This window comes from Cavia porcellus, unplaced genomic scaffold (genome assembly GCF_034190915.1).
Source record: "Cavia porcellus strain 051 isolate PalLab524CR breed Dunkin Hartley unplaced genomic scaffold, mCavPor4.1 scaffold_25, whole genome shotgun sequence".
Classification (NCBI taxonomy): Eukaryota; Metazoa; Chordata; class Mammalia; order Rodentia; family Caviidae; genus Cavia; species Cavia porcellus.
The window spans coordinates 24,205,449-24,224,522 of NW_026947508.1; the positions used below are offsets into that span (position 1 = coordinate 24,205,449).

Below are 19,074 nucleotides of genomic sequence, written 5' to 3' on the forward strand. Positions count from 1 at the left end.
CTTTGGTGAAGTCAGCCAACGGAAATGACGCTACAGAGAGGAGGGTGGGTTCCTACCCGACAGCTCAGAGGCTAAGGGCAGGGTTAAAATACCCGGAAGTCTTGGTGGTTGTGCTGGAGCACTTGTCTCTCCCTTTTTCTGACTTAGAGTGGGTTCTAGGGCTGCTCAGGCCAAGATATTTAGTGAAATAACGGGCAGGTATTGCTGCGGCGGCCATGTTGTAATCTGGCTAATAGTGGCGTATAACTGTCGTCACTCCAAGTTTCCGCCCTAGGAGAACCCAGGCGGTTGCCATGACTACGAGGCACTGATCCCTGTCTCCTGGAAAAGATAGAGGCGATGGCGAAAGTACTCTCTCATGTCAAGGTAGCGCCCTCGGAGTGGGATATAGATCTGTGATCTTTGGCGGAGAAAAAAAAATCGATAGAGTAGGAGGAAAATTAGATGATCTAGTACCTCTTTCTTCATAAATGGAGAAATTGAGGTCCAAAAAGGCAGTGACTTACTTGCCCTAGTTCACAATGAGTTCATAACAAAGTGTGACCTAGAACTGGGTTCAATGGATGCCCCGGTCTCAGCAGTAAAGTCTATATTGTTTACCTTAGTAGGTCATCTCGTGGTTCCTAAGAGACCCCAACACATACCTAACTCTCTGAGTTCAAATCCTATACAGATAAATGTATAACTTAGAATTATAAATCTAGTACTTTACAAAATCACAGTGCTTATGATCGTGATGATTACCCATTGGATGGCCTGCAAAGCATGCTCCTTTACACCTGCAAAATAACGTCAGTCCCCCTGGCATCAAAGGCCTTTCACAATCTAACCCAACCTCACTTTTTAAATCTTTCCCACAGCACCAGTCTCTGTCCCACACTGTACTCCTATGTTCAATTGCATGATTCAGTACTCTTATTTGGGTGTGAGGATATTGATTTTATTACTTCTAATTATATGATTCTGGATGTTTTACCTAAGTCAGTTTCCTCAATTGTCAGAAATAAACATACTGGAAATTTGAAAATGAGCTTGCTAAATGTAGTGGCGCATGCCTGACAGCCTGTGATTCCAACTGCTTTGAAGCTTGAGGCAAAAAAAGATTGCAAGTCTGAAGTCAGTTTGGGTAAGTTAGTGAGACTCTGTCTAAAAACAATAATATAAATAAAGGAAGAAGGAAGAAGACAAAGAAAATGAGCATATTGTATTTATTTATGTCCAAACCTATGGTCAAATCACTGGTTGGTTCTTCCTTGTCATCCAGGTCTAAGTTGAGATAGTTCCTCCTAGGGAGATGAGAAATTCCTGGGCACCACATCTAAACTACATTGCTAACCCACACACATTCCAGAGGTCTACCGTACCACTGTGTCTTATTTTTTCATAATAGTCTTTACTTCTTTCAAGATTTGCATGCATCCTTTTACTGGACTAGCAGCTCCCATCTCCTATCTCCAGTCCTCCAAGCCTCAATTCCAATCCCATCCTTCACCCAATTTCCCCATGTTACATCCATCGTGAGTTAGCCACTCTTGCCAATCTCTTTTAGTACTTGTACTGTAGCTGTGCAATAACCCACCATACCTTCTATAAGAGTTCTCTTTCATATTTCCCCTAAACCCATTTTTCTTCATTTCAGAAAACTCAATCTCTCAAGCCAAAAACCTGGTATTTTTCTTATGTGTCTGTTTCTGTACTCAGTCCCCCACTTCCATTTGCTCTAATTAAAAAATATACCTGCATCTGTTCTTTTCTTCCTGTCTGCACTATCTGATCCAAGCCTTCATCATGTGTAGCCTAGCTCTCTACAGTAGCCACCTGACCAATGTCCCTGATTTCAGTTTTTTCCTCCACCCTTCATTCTCCATTGGACAGCCAGAGTGATTATCTTGAATGAGAATCAGATGATGTCATTCTTTGGCTTAAACTCCTCCAAGAGCTTTCCATCATATTTATAACAAAATTTAAACGTATGATTTTCATAGCCCTACATGACCCAGACCCTGCCTGTGTCACTGGCTTCACTGCCATCCATCGTTGTCTTTTTCAGTTCACCCCTGCCATACTGGCCTGATAGTCATCCCTGGAACATACTGAGCTCATTTCTGACTCCAATAAGTCCATCTTTGGACTTATTCTTTCCTCTTTCTAGAATATTATTCTCTAGAAATTTGGGAGAGCTTTCCACTGGTTGGCTCTTCCTTATCATTCAGGTCTAAGTTGAGATAGCTCCTTCTGGGGAGATTGGGAAATCCCTGGGCACCACATCTAAACTACATTGCTACCCCACACACATTCCAGTTGTCTACTGTGTCTTATTTTTTCATAATAGTCTTTACTTCTTTCAAGGTTTGCATGCATTTTGTAAGGTTTACATGGGTATTATAGGATTCTCTTCCTCTTATTCACTTCTCTACCCACAGAACCTAGAATAGGACCTGTTATGAATTCATTAAATGTTAGTGGTTATTATTCTCATCATCTATTAAATGTTTACTTGGTGATAGATATTGTGCTAAGTACTATATTGTTTAATTTTCACCATGGTCTTTGAAGTAAATACTACGACCCATTTATACTGAGAGGCTAAGTCCCAGAGAAGCTAAGTGACTTCCTTAACATAAAAGGATAAATGGAGAATTCAGGATTTGCACCCATGTTCACACTGCTTTAACCATTCAGTACTTAATAGTTGGTCTCATGTCTTCTTTATCTTCATAACCTCACAGTGCAAAAAATATTGGTGAAACTGAATTACAAAATCTCAGAAAAGAAGTTCTGAAGTGTGGGAGCATGGGAGGGGCTAAAGATCAAGAAGATAGCCCAGAGAGACCGGAGTGACACCTGACTTGCTAACTGGGGCTTTGTGATTCACATTCATTTATTCCACAAACACTTTAGTCTACTGAGCTCCCATGACTTGCCAGGCTCTGTTCTGGGTGCTATGAACTGCCTATGAGGATTTTTTGTTCCCATGCCTGCTGCCTGGCTAAAGACTTAAGAGCTTTCTGTTGGAGGTCTATGCTATTTGGGAGGCAAGGACATCCAAATCTTCTCTCAGGCGGCCAGATGCCAACCAAAGCCAACATCCACAGGGCTATGCCTCTGAGGACCTGCAGCAGGCCCAGGTGTGTTTATTTTGGAAAAGACTGGATGAAAGAGAGCTCAGGATCTTCCAAAGACTGAAAAACAATTCATTTTCAAAACCTCAACTACCTGAGGCAGACAGAGGTGGGTGGGGACATTCCTGTTATTGTTTGTTTTAGCCAAAGAGGAAAACCTAGATTCCAGCCCTTTTTTAGAGCAAAGAGCACCTTCCAGAGTTCATGGAAATCCTGTAGTTGACCCATCAGAGGACAGGCAGATCTTGGTACTGGAAGGCCTGGGCCCTGGAAAATATTGCACCCCCTAGAGACAGATCCTCCCCACAGCTTCCTGGCTGAGCACCAGGCTCCTGTGTGGCTTGGAGAAAAGAATGCCAACACCTACCTAATTATTATGGAATTAATTCTCTTTGATTCCATCTAGAACCCATTCTGAAATTTAAATTCCAGTTGAGTTTTATAAATTGGAGGGTGATTTGCTGCTTTCCATGGAACCAAACAAAAAAACAACAGCAGACGTGGCAATTTGGCCACACACCTCTTCCATTATGGGACCATAGAGCACATTGATGTGGTCTATTCCTGTAAACTATTCAGGACAGCAACAAAAAGGATCGAATCTCATAAGGGGCTGACAGACTGGCCGCATGTGAAGAAAGAATCTTGTTAGATTCTGTTGAATTGTGGTCACAGAAGGAAATACGACAAAAAGGAAAATTGAAATTCCAGAAAGCATCAAATTTGGGATTTTTCTCTGCAGGATAAATATGCAACAGCCTTTTATCCATCTTATAGAGCAAATGCTTCTCAAATTAGGGACTCCTCAGTTATTCTTCACATTGCCATCGGCAAGCTCCCCATCAGGTAAACCAGACTTAGCGTACCTTTGTGTAAAACCCATCAGTGGCTCCCCACTGTGTCTTTCCTGCTTGCGTTCAGCAATCCAACCACATTGCCCTCTGTCCCATCACAGCCTGCTGTGCTCAATCAGCTCTGAACTCGGCACATGCTGTTCCCTCTGCCTGGACCGATCACTTTCTCTCTAGACAGAGTTAGGTTCCCCAGCGATGCGTACCCCTGGCAGCCGGTACTGCCCCATCATCCTATTTTATTGTAGTTGCTTAACTGTCTGTACACTGTGGGGGCAGGAACCACGTATATCTAGTTTGCCTTGGGATCCCCAGAGCCTAGTACAGTTCCTAGCACAAAGCAGGAAGAGAAAATAGACTTATCTAGTTAGACTTTGTCTAAAATGATCTCTGGGTTGCCTTAAAAGCCTGGAGTAGACTAAGAAATGAAGATGGAGGAATAACAGAGCGACAGCGTGGAAAAGCTGCCTAAGAGACATGGAAGGCATGTGCCCTTCTCAGCTTACCCAGCTCCTGAACTGATGAGCAAGATTCACAGATCTTTTTTCCTTTTTTTTTTGCTGACCACAGAAAAAGAGACTATAAAATTCAGCTTCCCATCTGGTTCTTCATGATCCAAGAAAATACAGCAGTTTCAAACTCCCGGGAAGCAAGCACTCAAATCATGGAAGCTTAAGCCTCCCCTGTCAAAGAATTCCCAAAGAGTAGCCTGAATGCGACTCAGGAAGAAAACTGAACGAACAAACATCATTTACTCTAGAAGGATAAGTTCCCTTGGGGCCCTCGAAGGACGCGAGTTTGCTGTTTCCTTGTGGCAGTTTTCCCTCCTGGCCTTTGGAGCCAACCTGCTCAGTTCAACAACTGACAGTGTGCTTCTCTCTCTGTCGGCACCAGCATGGTCCCGGTCATGAGGCCTACCATCAGTTCGCTTTGTAGGCTGGGCTGAGAGAGGAAGCTGGCCTTCCAATGGGAGTGCTTTAACATCTGTCCTCATCTGCTGTCCAAAACCTGGCTGCTACTTCAATGCAGAGATGAGGTATTTGCTTTTTAATGTTTTCGGTTAGAACCCAGGTTAACTGAGAATTGCTGGTGAGAGCTGAAAAAGAGTTTGACTCTTTCTGTATCTAAAAACAGCATGCAAAGCATTCAGGTAGGCTCAGCGGAGTCCGCCTGTCTTCATACCTCGGACCACCAACACATCTCTGTGTCCCTGGCAGGAAAATAAATATGGCAAATGTTCTGAGAAGCCATCCCTAGGCTGGTCTCCTGGAATCTGGGGGCTCAACCAGAGGAACAAATGTTCAGAAATATGCTGGAAATGCCAGCTTTGGGGAGATTTCCCAGCCAGCTTGAAGGCTTCAGGCAGTTTGGATAAACATCTCGACTTTGAGTACATCTCTGAGCCTGCTTTGTGATCCCTTTGAAGTTTATCCAACTTGAATAAGCCTTCCAGAGAGCTGGGGCCTGTAAAAGCCTTTCTTTGGAAGTCCCCCTGGACGTGCCCTGCTGCTTTCTCACAGGGCAGCCAGTCTTGTCCTGAGGGAGAAGAGAAAGAAGTTTGAGATAGACTGCTCCTACAATGTTCAATTCACTGTCCTTTCTTTTTTTCCTATCCCTTCACATATGCAGAGTTTGGATGGATCACCAAGTCCCCAGTGGGCTTTGAGGACCACAAGTTTAGGTCTGATTGTGGTTTGCCTATGAGTCCTTCTCACCAAACTAACCTAGGTGTTTTCTAAAGGCCTAGATTAAAATGTGCAGGAAAAGCATCGTGCACATTTGAGTAACAAGAGATGTCATTTGCAACCTGAAAAGGCACTGCCTGAGGCTGGAGAGCTGCTGACAGAGCCATGCACTGATGCAGGCAGAGGGTTCTATCTCATTTACCAGAGAAGCATTCCCTGGTTGCCTAGGCAGGGGCTGGAGCCTCTCTTTCCTCTTGTTTGCACTGGTTTTCTAATCACAGAATTACTGGAGCATCGAGAAGAGTCTGAATGCTTGAACGGACTTCCAGGCTGGTGAACACACCTTAGCACTGGGTGGCATCTCCCAAGGGGTACGCCAAATTGGCTTTGGGTCATAGGAAGTGAAGTGAGGTGGGCAGTGTGGGTGAGGGTACCAAACACTGGGAGCTGAAAGGAAGGTGTTCAAAACTGCTTTTGCTTCATTTGAGAGGCTGAGTGATATCCCTTCCCTAACTTGTGGCAAGTGCACAATAGAGGACAGAAAATGGGCTCAGAAAACAGAAAGATGAATCAGAAACATGTGAAGATGGAAGCTGGGTGGGTGGTGGTGGTGGTGGTGCATCCTATGCAGCAACACCCCACAATTGCCATGACTGACTGCAGATAAAGAAGAACCTACATGAGACCTAATGGAAAAAGGAAGATGCCAGGGAGATGTGACTGCAGCACCAGGGGGATGCATGGGAAGTGGGATTGCAGATAGTTTTCTTTCTTTATTGTTAAAAAAATATTAACAGCAATTAAAAATAACAACAACATTAACAACACAAACATTCATAACCCATCACGGAGTCCTATAATCTTTGGTCATTTATTCCGAATGGAGTCCTTCATCTCAAGGGAAGTGGCCATTTCAGCCAAAAGGCCCCTTCACGTTTTTGATGGATGGGTACTGCTCCTCCATTGGCATGGCTGCAAAGCAGTCCGAGGGGTTGCAGTGACCCGCCTTCCCTGGCTGGCCTGCAGGACCCGGGGGACCAGGGATGCCAGGAATGCCTTGCTGGCCCATTGGTCCTGTTGCACCCATCTTTCCATATCCAGGAGGCCCTTGAGGACCTAGGGAGGGGAGAGTCATAAAAGAGAAATCAGGAGACCCAGATAATATGCAAAGAAGAAATGATGGTTATGGTAAATAATACTTTACATTTGATGCATATTTTTCAAGTTACAACATATTTTCATGAAGACTGGATCTGATCCTCACACTGACCTAACAGTGATGATCATACTACTGGCAGGTTTTACTGACAGCGTCTGTTTGCCAGGCATGGGGCTGGGTGTTTTCTATGCATTTGTCACTGACTCTACAAAATCCCCCTAGAAAAGTACTATCATCTAATTTTGAGGATGAGAACACAGGTTCACAGAGGTTGCGTATCAGGTGAGTAGTCAAGTGGGGCCTCAGAGCCAGCCCATCAAGCTTTGGCCATCCTCTTTAAAGATACATTGCCACACAGCATTTCAGAGAGTGACCCCCAAAGGCTTAAGTGACCTTAAGCCTTAGCCTGACTACACAGCCAGGAAGATGCCAAGCAGGACCCGAACTCAGGTTACTGGCCTTGACCACATGCAGCTCTCTCTTACTGCATCCCACTAGCCCAGCTTAGGACTGAGGGTGAGTAATGGATCTTCCCCACCACTGCCTCCAAGCCCTAGCAGAGAGCCTTGATACAGAAACATTACTGTGATGGTGTTGGTTGACCTATACCGTAGTCATTTGGAGTTCTATACAACTATGGCATCCAAAGAAAATAAGACAGGTGGTCTCTGCTGATCTAGATGCAGGGTCTCAAATGTAGAATCTTCATACCTGGGGGGCCAGGGAGACCATTTTCTCCTGCAATGCCAACACCAATGTCCCCCTTTTCACCTTTGGTTCCAGGTAATCCTGGCACAATAAGAAAAAAATATGAATCTTATCCCTGAATAGAAAAATGAAAAAGACACACATACAAATACCATATTCCCAACCTGCACGTAGTTCTCAGGCCAGCCACCAAGAGGTACACATGCCCCCTTAGGAGCAAGAAGGCAGAGCTACCTCTCATTCCTGGTAAACCTTGCCGTCCTTCTCTGCCAATCTGACCAGGGAGCCCAGGCGATCCTGGAGCACCTGGCCGGCCCGGAGCACCATCCTTCCCTGGGGGCCCTGGCCGCCCTGGAGCTGCAGCCATCTCCATAGGGAACTGCATCCTGGAAGTGTAGTAAGCCATCCTATCTGTAAGAAAGGACAAGGACAGTTCATGGGGTGCTCCATGGACTCAGAGTGACTACAGATGCTGCAGACCTGCCACTGGCATGGAACAGCCTCTTTTCAAAGGACATCTGGACAAGAAACACAGAGACTGGTCTCCTAAGAGGTGTCCTGGTCTCTACATGGCTTTCCTTGGAGAGCTTCTGGAAGCATGGATCTTATTTTGGCATCTCTCTTCTTTAACATCTTTCATTGCTTTGCTACTGGCTCTGGAATAAAGTCCAGGCTGCATTGATTGGCACCCAAGGTCTCCTTCCCAAGCAGGGTGCCCAACTGCTCCAGGACAGGGGCCACACTTCTCCCAGGTCCCAGCACAGCAGCATTGATGAGCAAACACGCAACGGGGAAAAGCAAAGCTTTAAACAAACCCTAGCAGCAGCCACTTTCTAGCTGCTGCTGGGCCCTCTGCAGAGTGCACTCCATGCAGGCTTATGCGAGATCAATTTTCTTGTCAGCCTCCTTTGCTTGGGAGGGCAGGAGGGAATCATTTTATCTCTGAACAGAGCGGGTGACAAGGAAGGGTTGATGGATAATTGAACATATGCTTGCCACCCCCACCCGCTTGTAAGTGTGGTGTGGGAGGGGGAGGACACTGAAGTTTTAAGGCAAAGGAGGCCAGGCCTGGGTGGAGAAATAGCTGGGAAAAGCATGCAGCACCCACTGCCACCCAGCCAGCTGCCAATTACCATCAAACATCTTTATCATCTCTTGTCTGATGAACCTCTTGATTTCATCATAATTCACCAAGTCTCCCTGAGGAAAGAGAAGAAAACCTGCCTCAATTGTACTTCCAAGCTGGGTGCTTTCCCCTAGGAACATATTTTATGGAAATAAAGGATGGGGAGGCGGCCAAAAGTCCCAGGAGCTGCCCATGATTTCTTGATCCAAAGTCCTACCTGCTTCCAAATGGTACAAAGCATCTCATGCTGAAGAACAGTCTGCTGGGGAGAAGATCCCATAACCCCCACCTCCCCACACAGCTAAGAGCGGCCTGTCCTGGAGTTATGCTTGCTTCTGCAGAATGTGAGCAGGAACTTTAAAAATGACCCATATTCCACCGCACATGTTCGTGGCTGCCAGCCTCCTCTTACCATAGAGCCGGGAACACCAGGCAATCCAGGGTTCCCTGGGGGCCCCGGGGATCCAGGGTGGCCTCTCTCTCCTGCAGGACCTGGTGGCCCAACAGGGCCCATGGAGCCACTCTTGCCGGGTCCGCCTGGCATGCCAGATCTCCCCTTCTCTCCTGCCTGGCCTTTCTGTCCTGCAGGCCCTGTATCACCCTTCAAGGACAAGAAGTCACAGTCCAACATCACCAAATGCTATCAAATTCATGTCATGATGTCTCAGCAGTTGACCCCTTCCTCTCTGTGCTCCATCAAGTCTCCGTCTCTCCTGAACCGTAACCACCATGCTACAGGCCACCCAGCCTCACTGCCATCAGAGCTGGTCTCCTAGGTGACAGGGCTCCTGTTGTTACTCCCTGTTAGAAACCTGGTGGTTCCCATGTGCCCAAAGAATAAAGGCCCAATTCCTTGCCAGGCACGCAAGACCATGGTCCTGGTCATCAGTTTCTCAACCTCACCTCCCTGCCTCCCCCACTTCCAGCCAACCAGCCCACCCTGCTTATAATTCTGATTCTGCCATGCTGTCAGAGTCCTCCCTGCCTGGAAGCTCCTCCCCACATCTACCCAGCATGCTCCTCCTCTGGTTGAAGTGTTCCTGGTTTTGTGGTTTGCAGTACTGGGGATTGAACCCATGGGTTTTACACTGAGCTAGTCCTTTTATTTTTTTATTTTGAGACATGGTCTTGATGAGTTGCCCAAGCTGGGTTCATACTAGCAATCTTCAGCCTCAGCCTCTCAAAGTGCTGGGATGACAGGGGTGGACCACTGTGCCTGACTGGTCTTGCTTTTATACAATCTTCCTCCCTCACCCTCCCCAGGCAGAGTTGAGTACGCTCCTCCTCAGAGATGCCAAAGTACTGTGTACAGTCTTCTGTAAACCTTGCCCTACTTTAGTGTCAGGGGGACGGGACTCAGGGAGCACTATTGTTCAGAGACCTCTGTTTCCCTGAGGCCTAGACAGAGGCCTGGAATGGCAGCAAGGGCCAAAAATGCCTGGGGAATGAAAAAAAAGGATTTCTATTCCCCAAGCAGAGTTAAGAACCTTAAGTGAGGTGTATTCAGGGACAAGGCTGCCCCAAACTCTGTTCCCCTTCATCCCGTCTACTGGAGCTACTATCCTATCTCAGAGCTGGGTCTACTCCATCAACATGTCCTCTCCCGCCCAGACAGTGCCTGACTTACCTTCGGACCAGGAAATCCATGCAGTCCCTGTTTTCCAGGAGGTCCCTAGAATAAAGTAACAGTCACGAGTTGAGTCTGGGCAGCATCTCTAAGGCCTCTGGGCAAGAGGTAGATACAGTGAAAAGACCACCCTTGTTAGCCCCAGGCCCCTCTGCTGGATCCAGCCGGGCTGTGAGAGAGGATGCCAGCCTCCTGCCAACAAAGAGGTGACAGCTGGAAGGCAGAATGATGTCCCTGGAAGCATGGCCTTCTTTGAATATGTTGGCTGGGTCCCTCATCATAGATGAAACCAGAATAAGAGGCCGGTCTAGAATGGTGGCGAGTCTGGCATGAGTTGGTGCCCAAGGAATGTTTGTTTGGAGTTTGTTCTCTTTTTGACTGGGTGCAAAGTGGGGAAAACAGATTATGGAACAAGCCATACTGCTACCCTTGTCTCCAGTTCCTTTCCTGGAGCAATGGGTTACCAGTTTCCTACACACAGTCCTGCCTCAGTATCCTCAGGGCACAGGACTGGCATGGAACCCCAAGTCTGTGGGTGCTTAAGTCCTTTGCTTAACATGGTATAGTATTTGCATATAACCTGTGCAAATCTTCTGGTATATTCTAAGTCATCTCTAGATTGAATACGTTACCTAATACAACGTAAATTCTACTGTATTTGTGTTACTATATTGTTTAGAAGATGATGATAAGGAAAAAAGTCTGTATATGTTCTGTACAAATACAATTTTTTTTTGTCTTTTTCATTTTTATCGGTACCGGGGATCAAACTCACAACTGCTTGCTTGCAAGGCAGGTGCGTATGCCGCTGAGCTAAATCCCCAGCCCCTTACAATTTTTTTAAACATTTTCAATTTGAGGTTGGTTGCCCTCACAGATATTGGGAGCTATGGATACAGATCCTACCCCAAGATGGTCTGTGCACAGAGGGCAGCTCAATGGGGCCAGGGCCTGACAAGGATTAAAAATTATCCCCAAGCAAAAAGGAGACCAGCGACCACAGTACCTCTTTGCCAGTGGCACCGTCCATACCAGGTTCACCCTGGGGATAGAGAGCAATGGAGATGTGTGAGCTATGACCCGCTCAGCCTCACATTCCTCAGACCACCAGGCGTGTCCAGTTCCCTGTTCTACCAGCCCTCACCCTCAGACAACCCATACTCCCACTCCCTAAGCCCATATTGACAGTTCCCTCGAGTTCTGCCAGGAAAGGACACTGGGCCTCTTTGCTTGGGATCCTGGCTGGCACCCTGCACAGTGTGGAAGTAACACAGGAACTGTGAGCCTCTGACTTGGTAGGATTTGCTGAGATGTGCCTGAGCCAACTTCCTCTCCAGGAAAGGAGGGGCTACCTTCTAGCCCAGTCCTCTTCTGGAGGGCTGCTGGGAAGAGGAATCTATGACTGTATGGCAAGATGCCTCTGGGGGGCTCTGGAGGCTCCTAAGGACCTGTCTCCTGATGGTGCACATCCTTCCTCTGAGCACAGCTCAAATGCCACTTCCCTGGACAGCATAGGAGCAATCCGTCCAGGGTACTTAGTAGGCACTTAGTAGGTACTTAGTACTTAGAGTAAGTATGAGCAGTGGCTCTAGGCCTTCCTGGCACATTGGCTGGGTGACCACCCTGACAGCAACTGGAATCATTCACCCCATCCCAAACCACCAGCCCCAGGGTCACTGCTTCTCTCCCCACAGGAAAGTCTACTTGGTAGAAAGCACCCTGATGGGGCTAGGAAACTTGGGGCCCTGCCTGGGCTTACCCAGGAGATTTTTCCTTCTTGAGACTAGCAATCAATTCCACTTGATATGGTTCACTTGTGGGGAGCTTTTGAAAGAGGTAATTTTGCAGACCGGTTAAGAAGTCAAATTGTGGAACCAAGCAGGCTAGGGAACAAGTCACTTCTCTTCCACTTACAAGCTCTGAACAACCTACTCAGCCTTGCTGAGCCTGGCTTTCCTCATCTAAAATGGGGACAATCAATCCCCCAAAAGAAGTGGAAGTACAAAGGCAAATGCACATCAAGTACTTCGTTCACCAAGCAGCACTGGTGAGTGGTCAAGACAGCATTGCTCTTAGTGCTAAACGTGGGCTGAGACCACGTCATGGTTTCTGAGGAGCTCAGAAAGCTATAGCATAACACTGCATTTCTGGTTTCCTGACATTTTTAGACTTTCTATGATTACCGACAAGTTCTCTTGGGCAGGACAGGGCAGAACAGGGTCTGAGTCTCCTTTGACACTTAGCATTGGCAGAGGCAGTGACCTTGTGTGCAAGTGGCATGGCAGCGGCTTGTGGGTCTGTCTCTCCAACCACACCTGGTCCTCCTGTGCTGCCGTCCCGTCCTATTCCACTCTCTCCTTCCCTGGAGGCCAGGTCCGCAGTGCTATACCCAACTGGCAAAGCTAGCTGACCCTTCCCCTGGGTTGTGCTGGAGGCTGTGGGACCTTACCGGGGGACCAGGGTGTCCAGGTGGGCCGGGCTGGCCTGGAATACCTGCTGGGCCCCTTTCTCCAGAAGCTCCTCGCTCTCCTTTCAGGCCCTAGGGAATAGGAAGACTGATGGGGTGGGGAAAGTACTGGGTTCCACACAGCTAGATAGAGACACTCCATCGTATACCAGGCACTGTGCCCCCACCTCCCAGGCCCTACAGGAGTGGGTTGACGCTGCCTGAACATGCAGCAGGGTCCTGGAATGGCCCAACCCTCACGGGCATCCTTCGCCACATCCTGGAAGGAGGCTCATTGGAGACAGCAAGGCTGACATCAGAGGAGGAGGGAGATGGAGACCTGCTATTCTCCCTCCCTCTGTCTCCACCCACCCCCCCAAGGAGCCCACTGCAGAGCAGGGCAGCGCTCCTGGAAGGGAGCAGGAGGGGGAAGTGTAACTCACCACCGCAGAGATCCCAGCTGGACCAGGCTGGCCTGGAGGCCCCGGAGGCCCCTACAGAGCAGAGAGTCAGTGGGGTGGAAACAGGCTGTAATGATAAGCCCCTGGGGAAAGAGGCTGGCAGCTGGAGCAGATCCTAAACTCCACCAACTGCGTCCTCTCCCTGAAATCCTTCTTTCCTTCCTGCTTTTGCACATGAGCTTTGGCCAGAAAGATCTGTGCCCACACCAGAGGCCTGGGAGACCTGAGCACACAAGACCCTCCAGAGTCCACAGAATGGTGCACCTGGGGCTGTGTGAGGGCAGAGAATGGGAGCTCCAGGCAGAGGCCAAGCACAGAGAGCAAAGGCCTGAGAGAACCAATTACTGAGCCAGGGTTTCTGAAACCCCTCCTTCCCTACAGATGACCAAATCCACTTCCTGCTGCTCTGCAGAGGTGGGAAGACCAAGAACCAGGGCCTGCAGGGAAGGCCAGGGGCTCAGCACCAAGCATAATGTCCACTCAGAGCTCTGGTCCTATCCCCAGTCTGTTGGTGCCTCACCAATCCTGGTTCTGGGGTGCAGTGGCTCTCCAGGACCCCAGAATGCCAGTGCTAGGACTGCCCTATCTCTGATGGCCCACATCGTTGCCGCAGCACAGTTCGAATGCCACCTCCTTGGTCAGTGACACTCTTTCTGCCTCCCAAGGCACTCAGTTCTCTCTCAGAGCATGTTTATTCACACACCCAGATGGAAAGTTCCAGAAGCCAAAATCTGTGTCCTACTCATCTGAGACTCTTGGGTAGAAATGTCCAGCACTGAGATCACCACACATCAGGGCACTTTAGCTAGATAGGCAGGTGTGAGAGGAGGAATCCTGCACCCCTTTATCCTAGCCCCCAAGGATTCTCCACTGAGCCACTGCTTGAGAATGTGCAACTCTTTTCATGTATAATGTGAGTAGGCTGGGCGCTACCCCTTGAGATGCATAAAAAGGGTAATAGAGACTTAAAGAATTCCTTTTTTTTTTTTTTTTTTTTGGTCATGAGCTATTTTTAACATTTCCAAAAACCTCCTGAAAATTATGCTGCCAGCCCAGATAGGGCTGCAATAAAATGCTAGGGCATTCACTTTCTCCAGAGCCCTATCAGCTTGGTGCCGTCACACTGATCAAAGGCACCAATTGGCAGTCGTCTGTGTTCCTGATGAGTAAAGTAGATGGGAAATTCATTATTGCTTAATAAACGTTCTCTTCAAGCCACACTATTGCAGTAAACACACCACCTACTTACCCAGATGCCCAAGCCAAATGCAGGCGCAAGCATCATTTCTGATTCCTCTACCAGTGCCCCTGCCCCTGCCCCTGCCCCAGCTCAGGTCATTAGCAAGTCCTCTACCTCCAGGCACATTCCGAGCTTCCCTGAGCTCTCCCTCCACCACTTTCCTGTGCCTGCCCTCCCCACCTTCCTGACCTGCCCTGTGAGGGCCTCCAGCATCCCCTCAGCCCTTGTCTAAGCTCAGCTCTCTGGTCCCACTTGTGTCCTTGTGTCTTTTTAAAACTATACTCCAGCCGTGCTGACCTTCTTGGGGTCCTTCAAGCCCTCCAAGCTCCTCGCTGCCTTGGCCCTTGGTTCTCTGAGTCAGCCGCCCCTCTGCCTGGGACTCCGGCTGCTCAATAGTTATTTCCTCCTTTTATGCAGGCCTAGGGCAGATGCCACTCACCCAGCCAGATTTCCTCTATCACCACCTCCTGATGCCCCCTCCATGACAGCATATCACGGCCTGATGTTTCCAAGTTAATTTGTTTGCTGTGTCCCTGCCAGTGCTCCATGAGATTAGGAGACTTGGTCTTTCTTGCTCATTACTGTCACCCAATGCTTGGGACAGTGCCTGGTATGGAGCAGGTGCTCAATAATTATTTGTTGATTAGCTGAATGCCCTTTGTCTGACATGTGAACTTGCATGTGCCCAGAAAGGAAGAGGGTGGTGGAAAGCTAGGGGAATACTGAGCTGGGTGAGTCCAAAGCCCCCTGTATCTCTGCATAGCCAGAGCTGCTCCTGGGGCTGGTGCTTCCAGGCCAGTCATAGGCTTGTCCACCCCCCTCCACTGCAAGAGAATCCTAACTCTCTGAGAGGCAGGGACAAAAACAGTTTACTTACAATGTGGCCAGGAGAGCCCGGTCGTCCCTGGGGTCCCATGGCACCAGGCTCACCCTGTAGGAGCCAGAAAAAGAAAGAGGTGACACACACTGACACAGACACACATGAAGCTGCTAGGTGGGAAAGGGCCGAGCAAAGGAGGACACCAGTGGCCGTAGGATCCAGGCGGGACTCTGGCCTTTAACACAAGCCTTGCAGGACTAAGAAGGCCAGGCCCTGCCTTCAAGGTTGAGTGACCCAGAAGCCTGGACAAGTTTAGGAGGTTTGAGGTGTCCAGTGTTGGGTACAACTTGGCCTCAGAAGGCTGAGGAGAGAAGGCGGCTGCTTTGGCAGTGAGTGGAAGGAAGCAGCTGCATCTCAGCCTCAGCTAAGCCCACAGTCTCATAATAGCAGCATGCACAAATCAGTAGGCCTTACCTCTGCACCTGGCCGGCCACTGCTGCCAGGGGGCCCTGGCTTGCCACAGTCACCCTGGAAGAGAGACGGGTAGCCTGAGAGGGTAATGCGCGCCCAAGTCAACCCTTAGCAGAGGGGCGCTGCCACCTGTTCTGGCTTTGGCCACAGACTCCCAGTACCCTCAGGCTGGTAGATGGCAAAACCCTGACCTAGTCTGCCAGGCCTCAGAGGCCTTAGGACGTCATGTAGCACCTCTGCCTAGGGTGGGCTTCCATGTCTGTCAGGGGTCAGGCATCAGGATAGCAGAGAAAACACGCTTACCTTGGGTCCTGGGAGGCCAGGATGTCCTGTTTTCCCCTTGAAACCCTGGGAGGAGAAGCAGAGAGCTAACAGATCTTTCAGATCAGCCAAAGCCGCCTCCCCCCGCCCCACTTCGTTCCTCAGTTTAAACAAATGGAACCAATCCAAGTCGAAGCTTGGTACAGAAGGTTCTGGAGGGTTTGAGCTGCCCCGCCCTTCTAGGCAGAGACTGTGGCTGCTCAGCCTGGAGGCCTCAGAGCCCCCCAACTCCTTCCTGTAGCTCAGTTTACCTCTGTGGCTCAACTTACAGGGGGTCCCATGAGACCAGGGGGGCCAGGAGGACCAGGGTCTCCCTAGGGAAAGAGATGGGACATTACAACAAGAGCTTGCTTCAGTCTGAATCCAACCCACTCATCACAGCTTTGCCTCCTCTTGCCCAGCCCCTCCCAACCACCCCAGGATGGCAGGAATGTCGCGGGGGGATGGGGGGGCAGAGGGGGAGACAGGAGCCTGGTGTGCCCTCTGACTGGCAGCAGACCCCGAGTGAAGCAGCAGCAACCTAAGCCTCTGTTTCCCTCCTTTTAAGTATAGAACGGGCTTGCTCTTAATATTCAGTTTTTGCTATGGTCTCATCCTTTCAGATTCTCCAGCAAAACCTGACCCGAGGAACCAGGGCTTGCTCAAGACTGCCCATGTCTGTAGTCTGATTCCTCCCTCCTGTTTTTCTTAAACATTACTGAGGATTTAACCGAGGGCTTCTTCTATGCTAGCCAAGTACTTTGTCACTGAGCTACAGTCTTTTTTATTTGAGGCTGGGGGTCACTAAGTTGGCCAGGCTGCTTTGAAAGTCATGAGCCTCCTGCTTCAGCCTCCTGAATAGCGAGGATTACAGGTGGCTGCCACCACAGCCTGCAGTCTGATCCTTTCTGTAGCATAGTCTGGTTTCTTTCACTGCCTGAGTTTCCTAAAATAAACGCGTCCCTGTCACTGTCCTGCCTTTGGTGAGGCCCAGCTAACTTGTATAAGGGCACTAGGACTGAGAAGCCTAGGGGCTCTGGTGCCAACAGGGAGGGGGTTACAGCAGGAGACAGCTTAAGGGGACGGTGGACATGAGAGGTCTTTTAATTCCTTTTATTGGGGGCTCTCTTGACTCTGTTCTTTGGAGGAAAGAGGAGAGGAAGGAGGCTGCCCTCCTGGCTACCATCTTACCCTCACACCGGGCTTGCCATCCTTCCCATCCAGGCCTTCCAGCCCTGCAGGGCCCTGCAGCGGGAGAAGGGCATCTCACGCTGTGCCAGACCCCAGGTGGGAGACCCCACTCAGTCCCCCCATTCTCTCCACCACTCACCCAACTCTTGTCTTCCTCCAGAGAATACAAACACACACACACACACACACACACACACACACACACACACACACAGCCTGGTTTACTGGGTGGAGACGGCACACACTCACCTGGATCCCAGGAGGTCCTGGTGGCCCAGGGGGACCAGGCAAGCCTGTTGGTCCTCGAATTCCTTCACTGCCCTGGAAATCAGTACCCCAACAAAGTCATTACAGCCTTGCCCCTGCCTTAAAGATGGCCCTGGTCCAGGGGTTCTGCGGTCCCCTGGCAATCAGGGCATCTGGCTCCTAGCTCCAGTTCCATCCTGACCTAACTGATATATTGCATACACTCTATGCCCAAGAGCAGGCCTTCATCTGCAAAGCAACTCCTTACCTCACTGCTTTGTGGAAGGGGACGGGGCCATTCAGATCACAGGCCATGTAATATGGGCATTGAGGCCCACAGGGAAAAAAGGAGAGAGGCCCTCGTCTTTCAGGAGCTCTCAGTCTAGCAAGAGCTACAGGCCACCACCCAGGGCAAGGCAACAGTCCCCACACTCCACAAGAAGGGACTACGGCTGGGAGGAGGGAGGTGCTCACAACAGCCAGGGCTCAGGAAAGACCCTGATGGACAGATGCGTGGGACTGGACGGCAGGAGGAAGGGGCCTGTCAGAGGGCACCTAGGAGAAGGATAAAGCTTTGCAAGTGGTCACAAGCCTACACGGCCAGGGCTTTGGGGCCATGTCCTTGGTGGGGCAGGGGCTGGAAGAGGTGGAGCCTGATTGAGAAGGGTCCTGAGTGCAAAGCTTTATCAGGTGGACTAGGGGTTTCACATTGCACTCCGAGCCCAGAGAGCACCTATGAGAGCCTCGAGGCTGGGAGTAGAAGTGGAGATCCAGGAGGTGAAACTCCACTCAGCCAGAGGGGCTCCACTTGTATCTGTTTTACAGATTGAGGTTTTACATAATCTTTTATGTGTGAAAGGCTATAAAATAAAATTGAAAACACTGGGGAGTTACCGAAAGCTCAAAGCAGGAGAGTGATGAGAACAGGCGTGTGGACTGGAATGTTTACCGGAGGAGAGGAGTGGGTGGCAAGAGGCTGAGCGGGTTGGGCTGCTGAACATTCCCCACCCCGCCCTCAGCCCCCAGGCGACAGCGGCTGGCCTGGGTGGGTAGCCGTGGGTGTGGCAGTGAGGCCTGGACCGGAAAAACTCTGGGGCCCTGCAATGCCACAAACCACCAGGAGGGGTCAGCACATCCCCAGCCAAATCAGCTCCACTGAGTGTCCCGAAGGAGAACCGGCAGTTTGGGATTCTCTGCAATGACGCGCAGGGGCGGAGAAGGGTCTTCCTCAGTGAAGGGAGGTGAAGGGAGCTGCCCGAACTTCCAACTATGACTGTGCTCCGGAGGCGGTGAGGGCCCGGGAGGTGGGCTGCTAACATGGTATATGATAGTGTCCTGGGGCAGCTGGTGGGGGCCTCTCCAGGCTGCTGTCCCTCCCCACCCTTACTTCCAGGTCATACATGCCCTCTCCAGGCCTTTGCAAGTTTAAACGTGGCTGCCTGAGAGGGAGACCTGCTTCCCCTCTGGGTGGGCATCCTCTCTTGGGGTTCCTGGTCTCAGTGCTTCCCTATGTCCTTGTGCTCCTTGCTGCCCCCCTGAGAAGCTGGCCAAGGCCTAGTCACCTGTCTCTACCACTCATCTGCCCACCCTGTCCTCCACCCACCTTTCTCCCCTCCCACTA

At 49.9% G+C, this 19,074-nt stretch overlaps 1 protein-coding gene across 7 annotated transcripts in view; it reads right to left on the minus strand.

Annotated features, from left to right (window-relative positions):
- Positions 1–6,411: 6,411 nt before the first annotated feature.
- Col16a1 (collagen type XVI alpha 1 chain) overlaps positions 6,412–19,074 on the minus strand; it is a 48,398-nt gene continuing 35,735 nt past the window's right edge. For 6 of the 7 annotated variants that reach the window (XM_063235954.1, XM_013153874.3, XM_063235953.1 and 3 more), the window contains 15 exons: positions 17,457–17,528; positions 17,208–17,261; positions 16,307–16,351; positions 16,020–16,064; positions 15,720–15,773; positions 15,303–15,356; positions 13,168–13,218; positions 12,728–12,817; positions 11,285–11,320; positions 10,279–10,323; positions 9,064–9,252; positions 8,659–8,725; positions 7,760–7,936; positions 7,529–7,606; positions 6,412–6,774 (listed from right to left, as the gene is read on the minus strand). In XM_063235954.1, coding sequence (XP_063092024.1) covers positions 6,572–6,774; positions 7,529–7,606; positions 7,760–7,936; positions 8,659–8,725; positions 9,064–9,252; positions 10,279–10,323; positions 11,285–11,320; positions 12,728–12,817; positions 13,168–13,218; positions 15,303–15,356; positions 15,720–15,773; positions 16,020–16,064; positions 16,307–16,351; positions 17,208–17,261; positions 17,457–17,528 — 1,260 coding nt within the window. In that variant the 3' untranslated portion in view covers positions 6,412–6,571. Of the gene's footprint in view, positions 6,775–7,528; positions 7,607–7,759; positions 7,937–8,658; positions 8,726–9,063; positions 9,253–10,278; positions 10,324–11,284; positions 11,321–12,727; positions 12,818–13,167; positions 13,219–15,302; positions 15,357–15,719; positions 15,774–16,019; positions 16,065–16,306; positions 16,352–17,207; positions 17,262–17,456; positions 17,529–19,074 lie in introns of those variants that run through there. The other variant, XM_063235956.1, reaches the window with a different exon arrangement.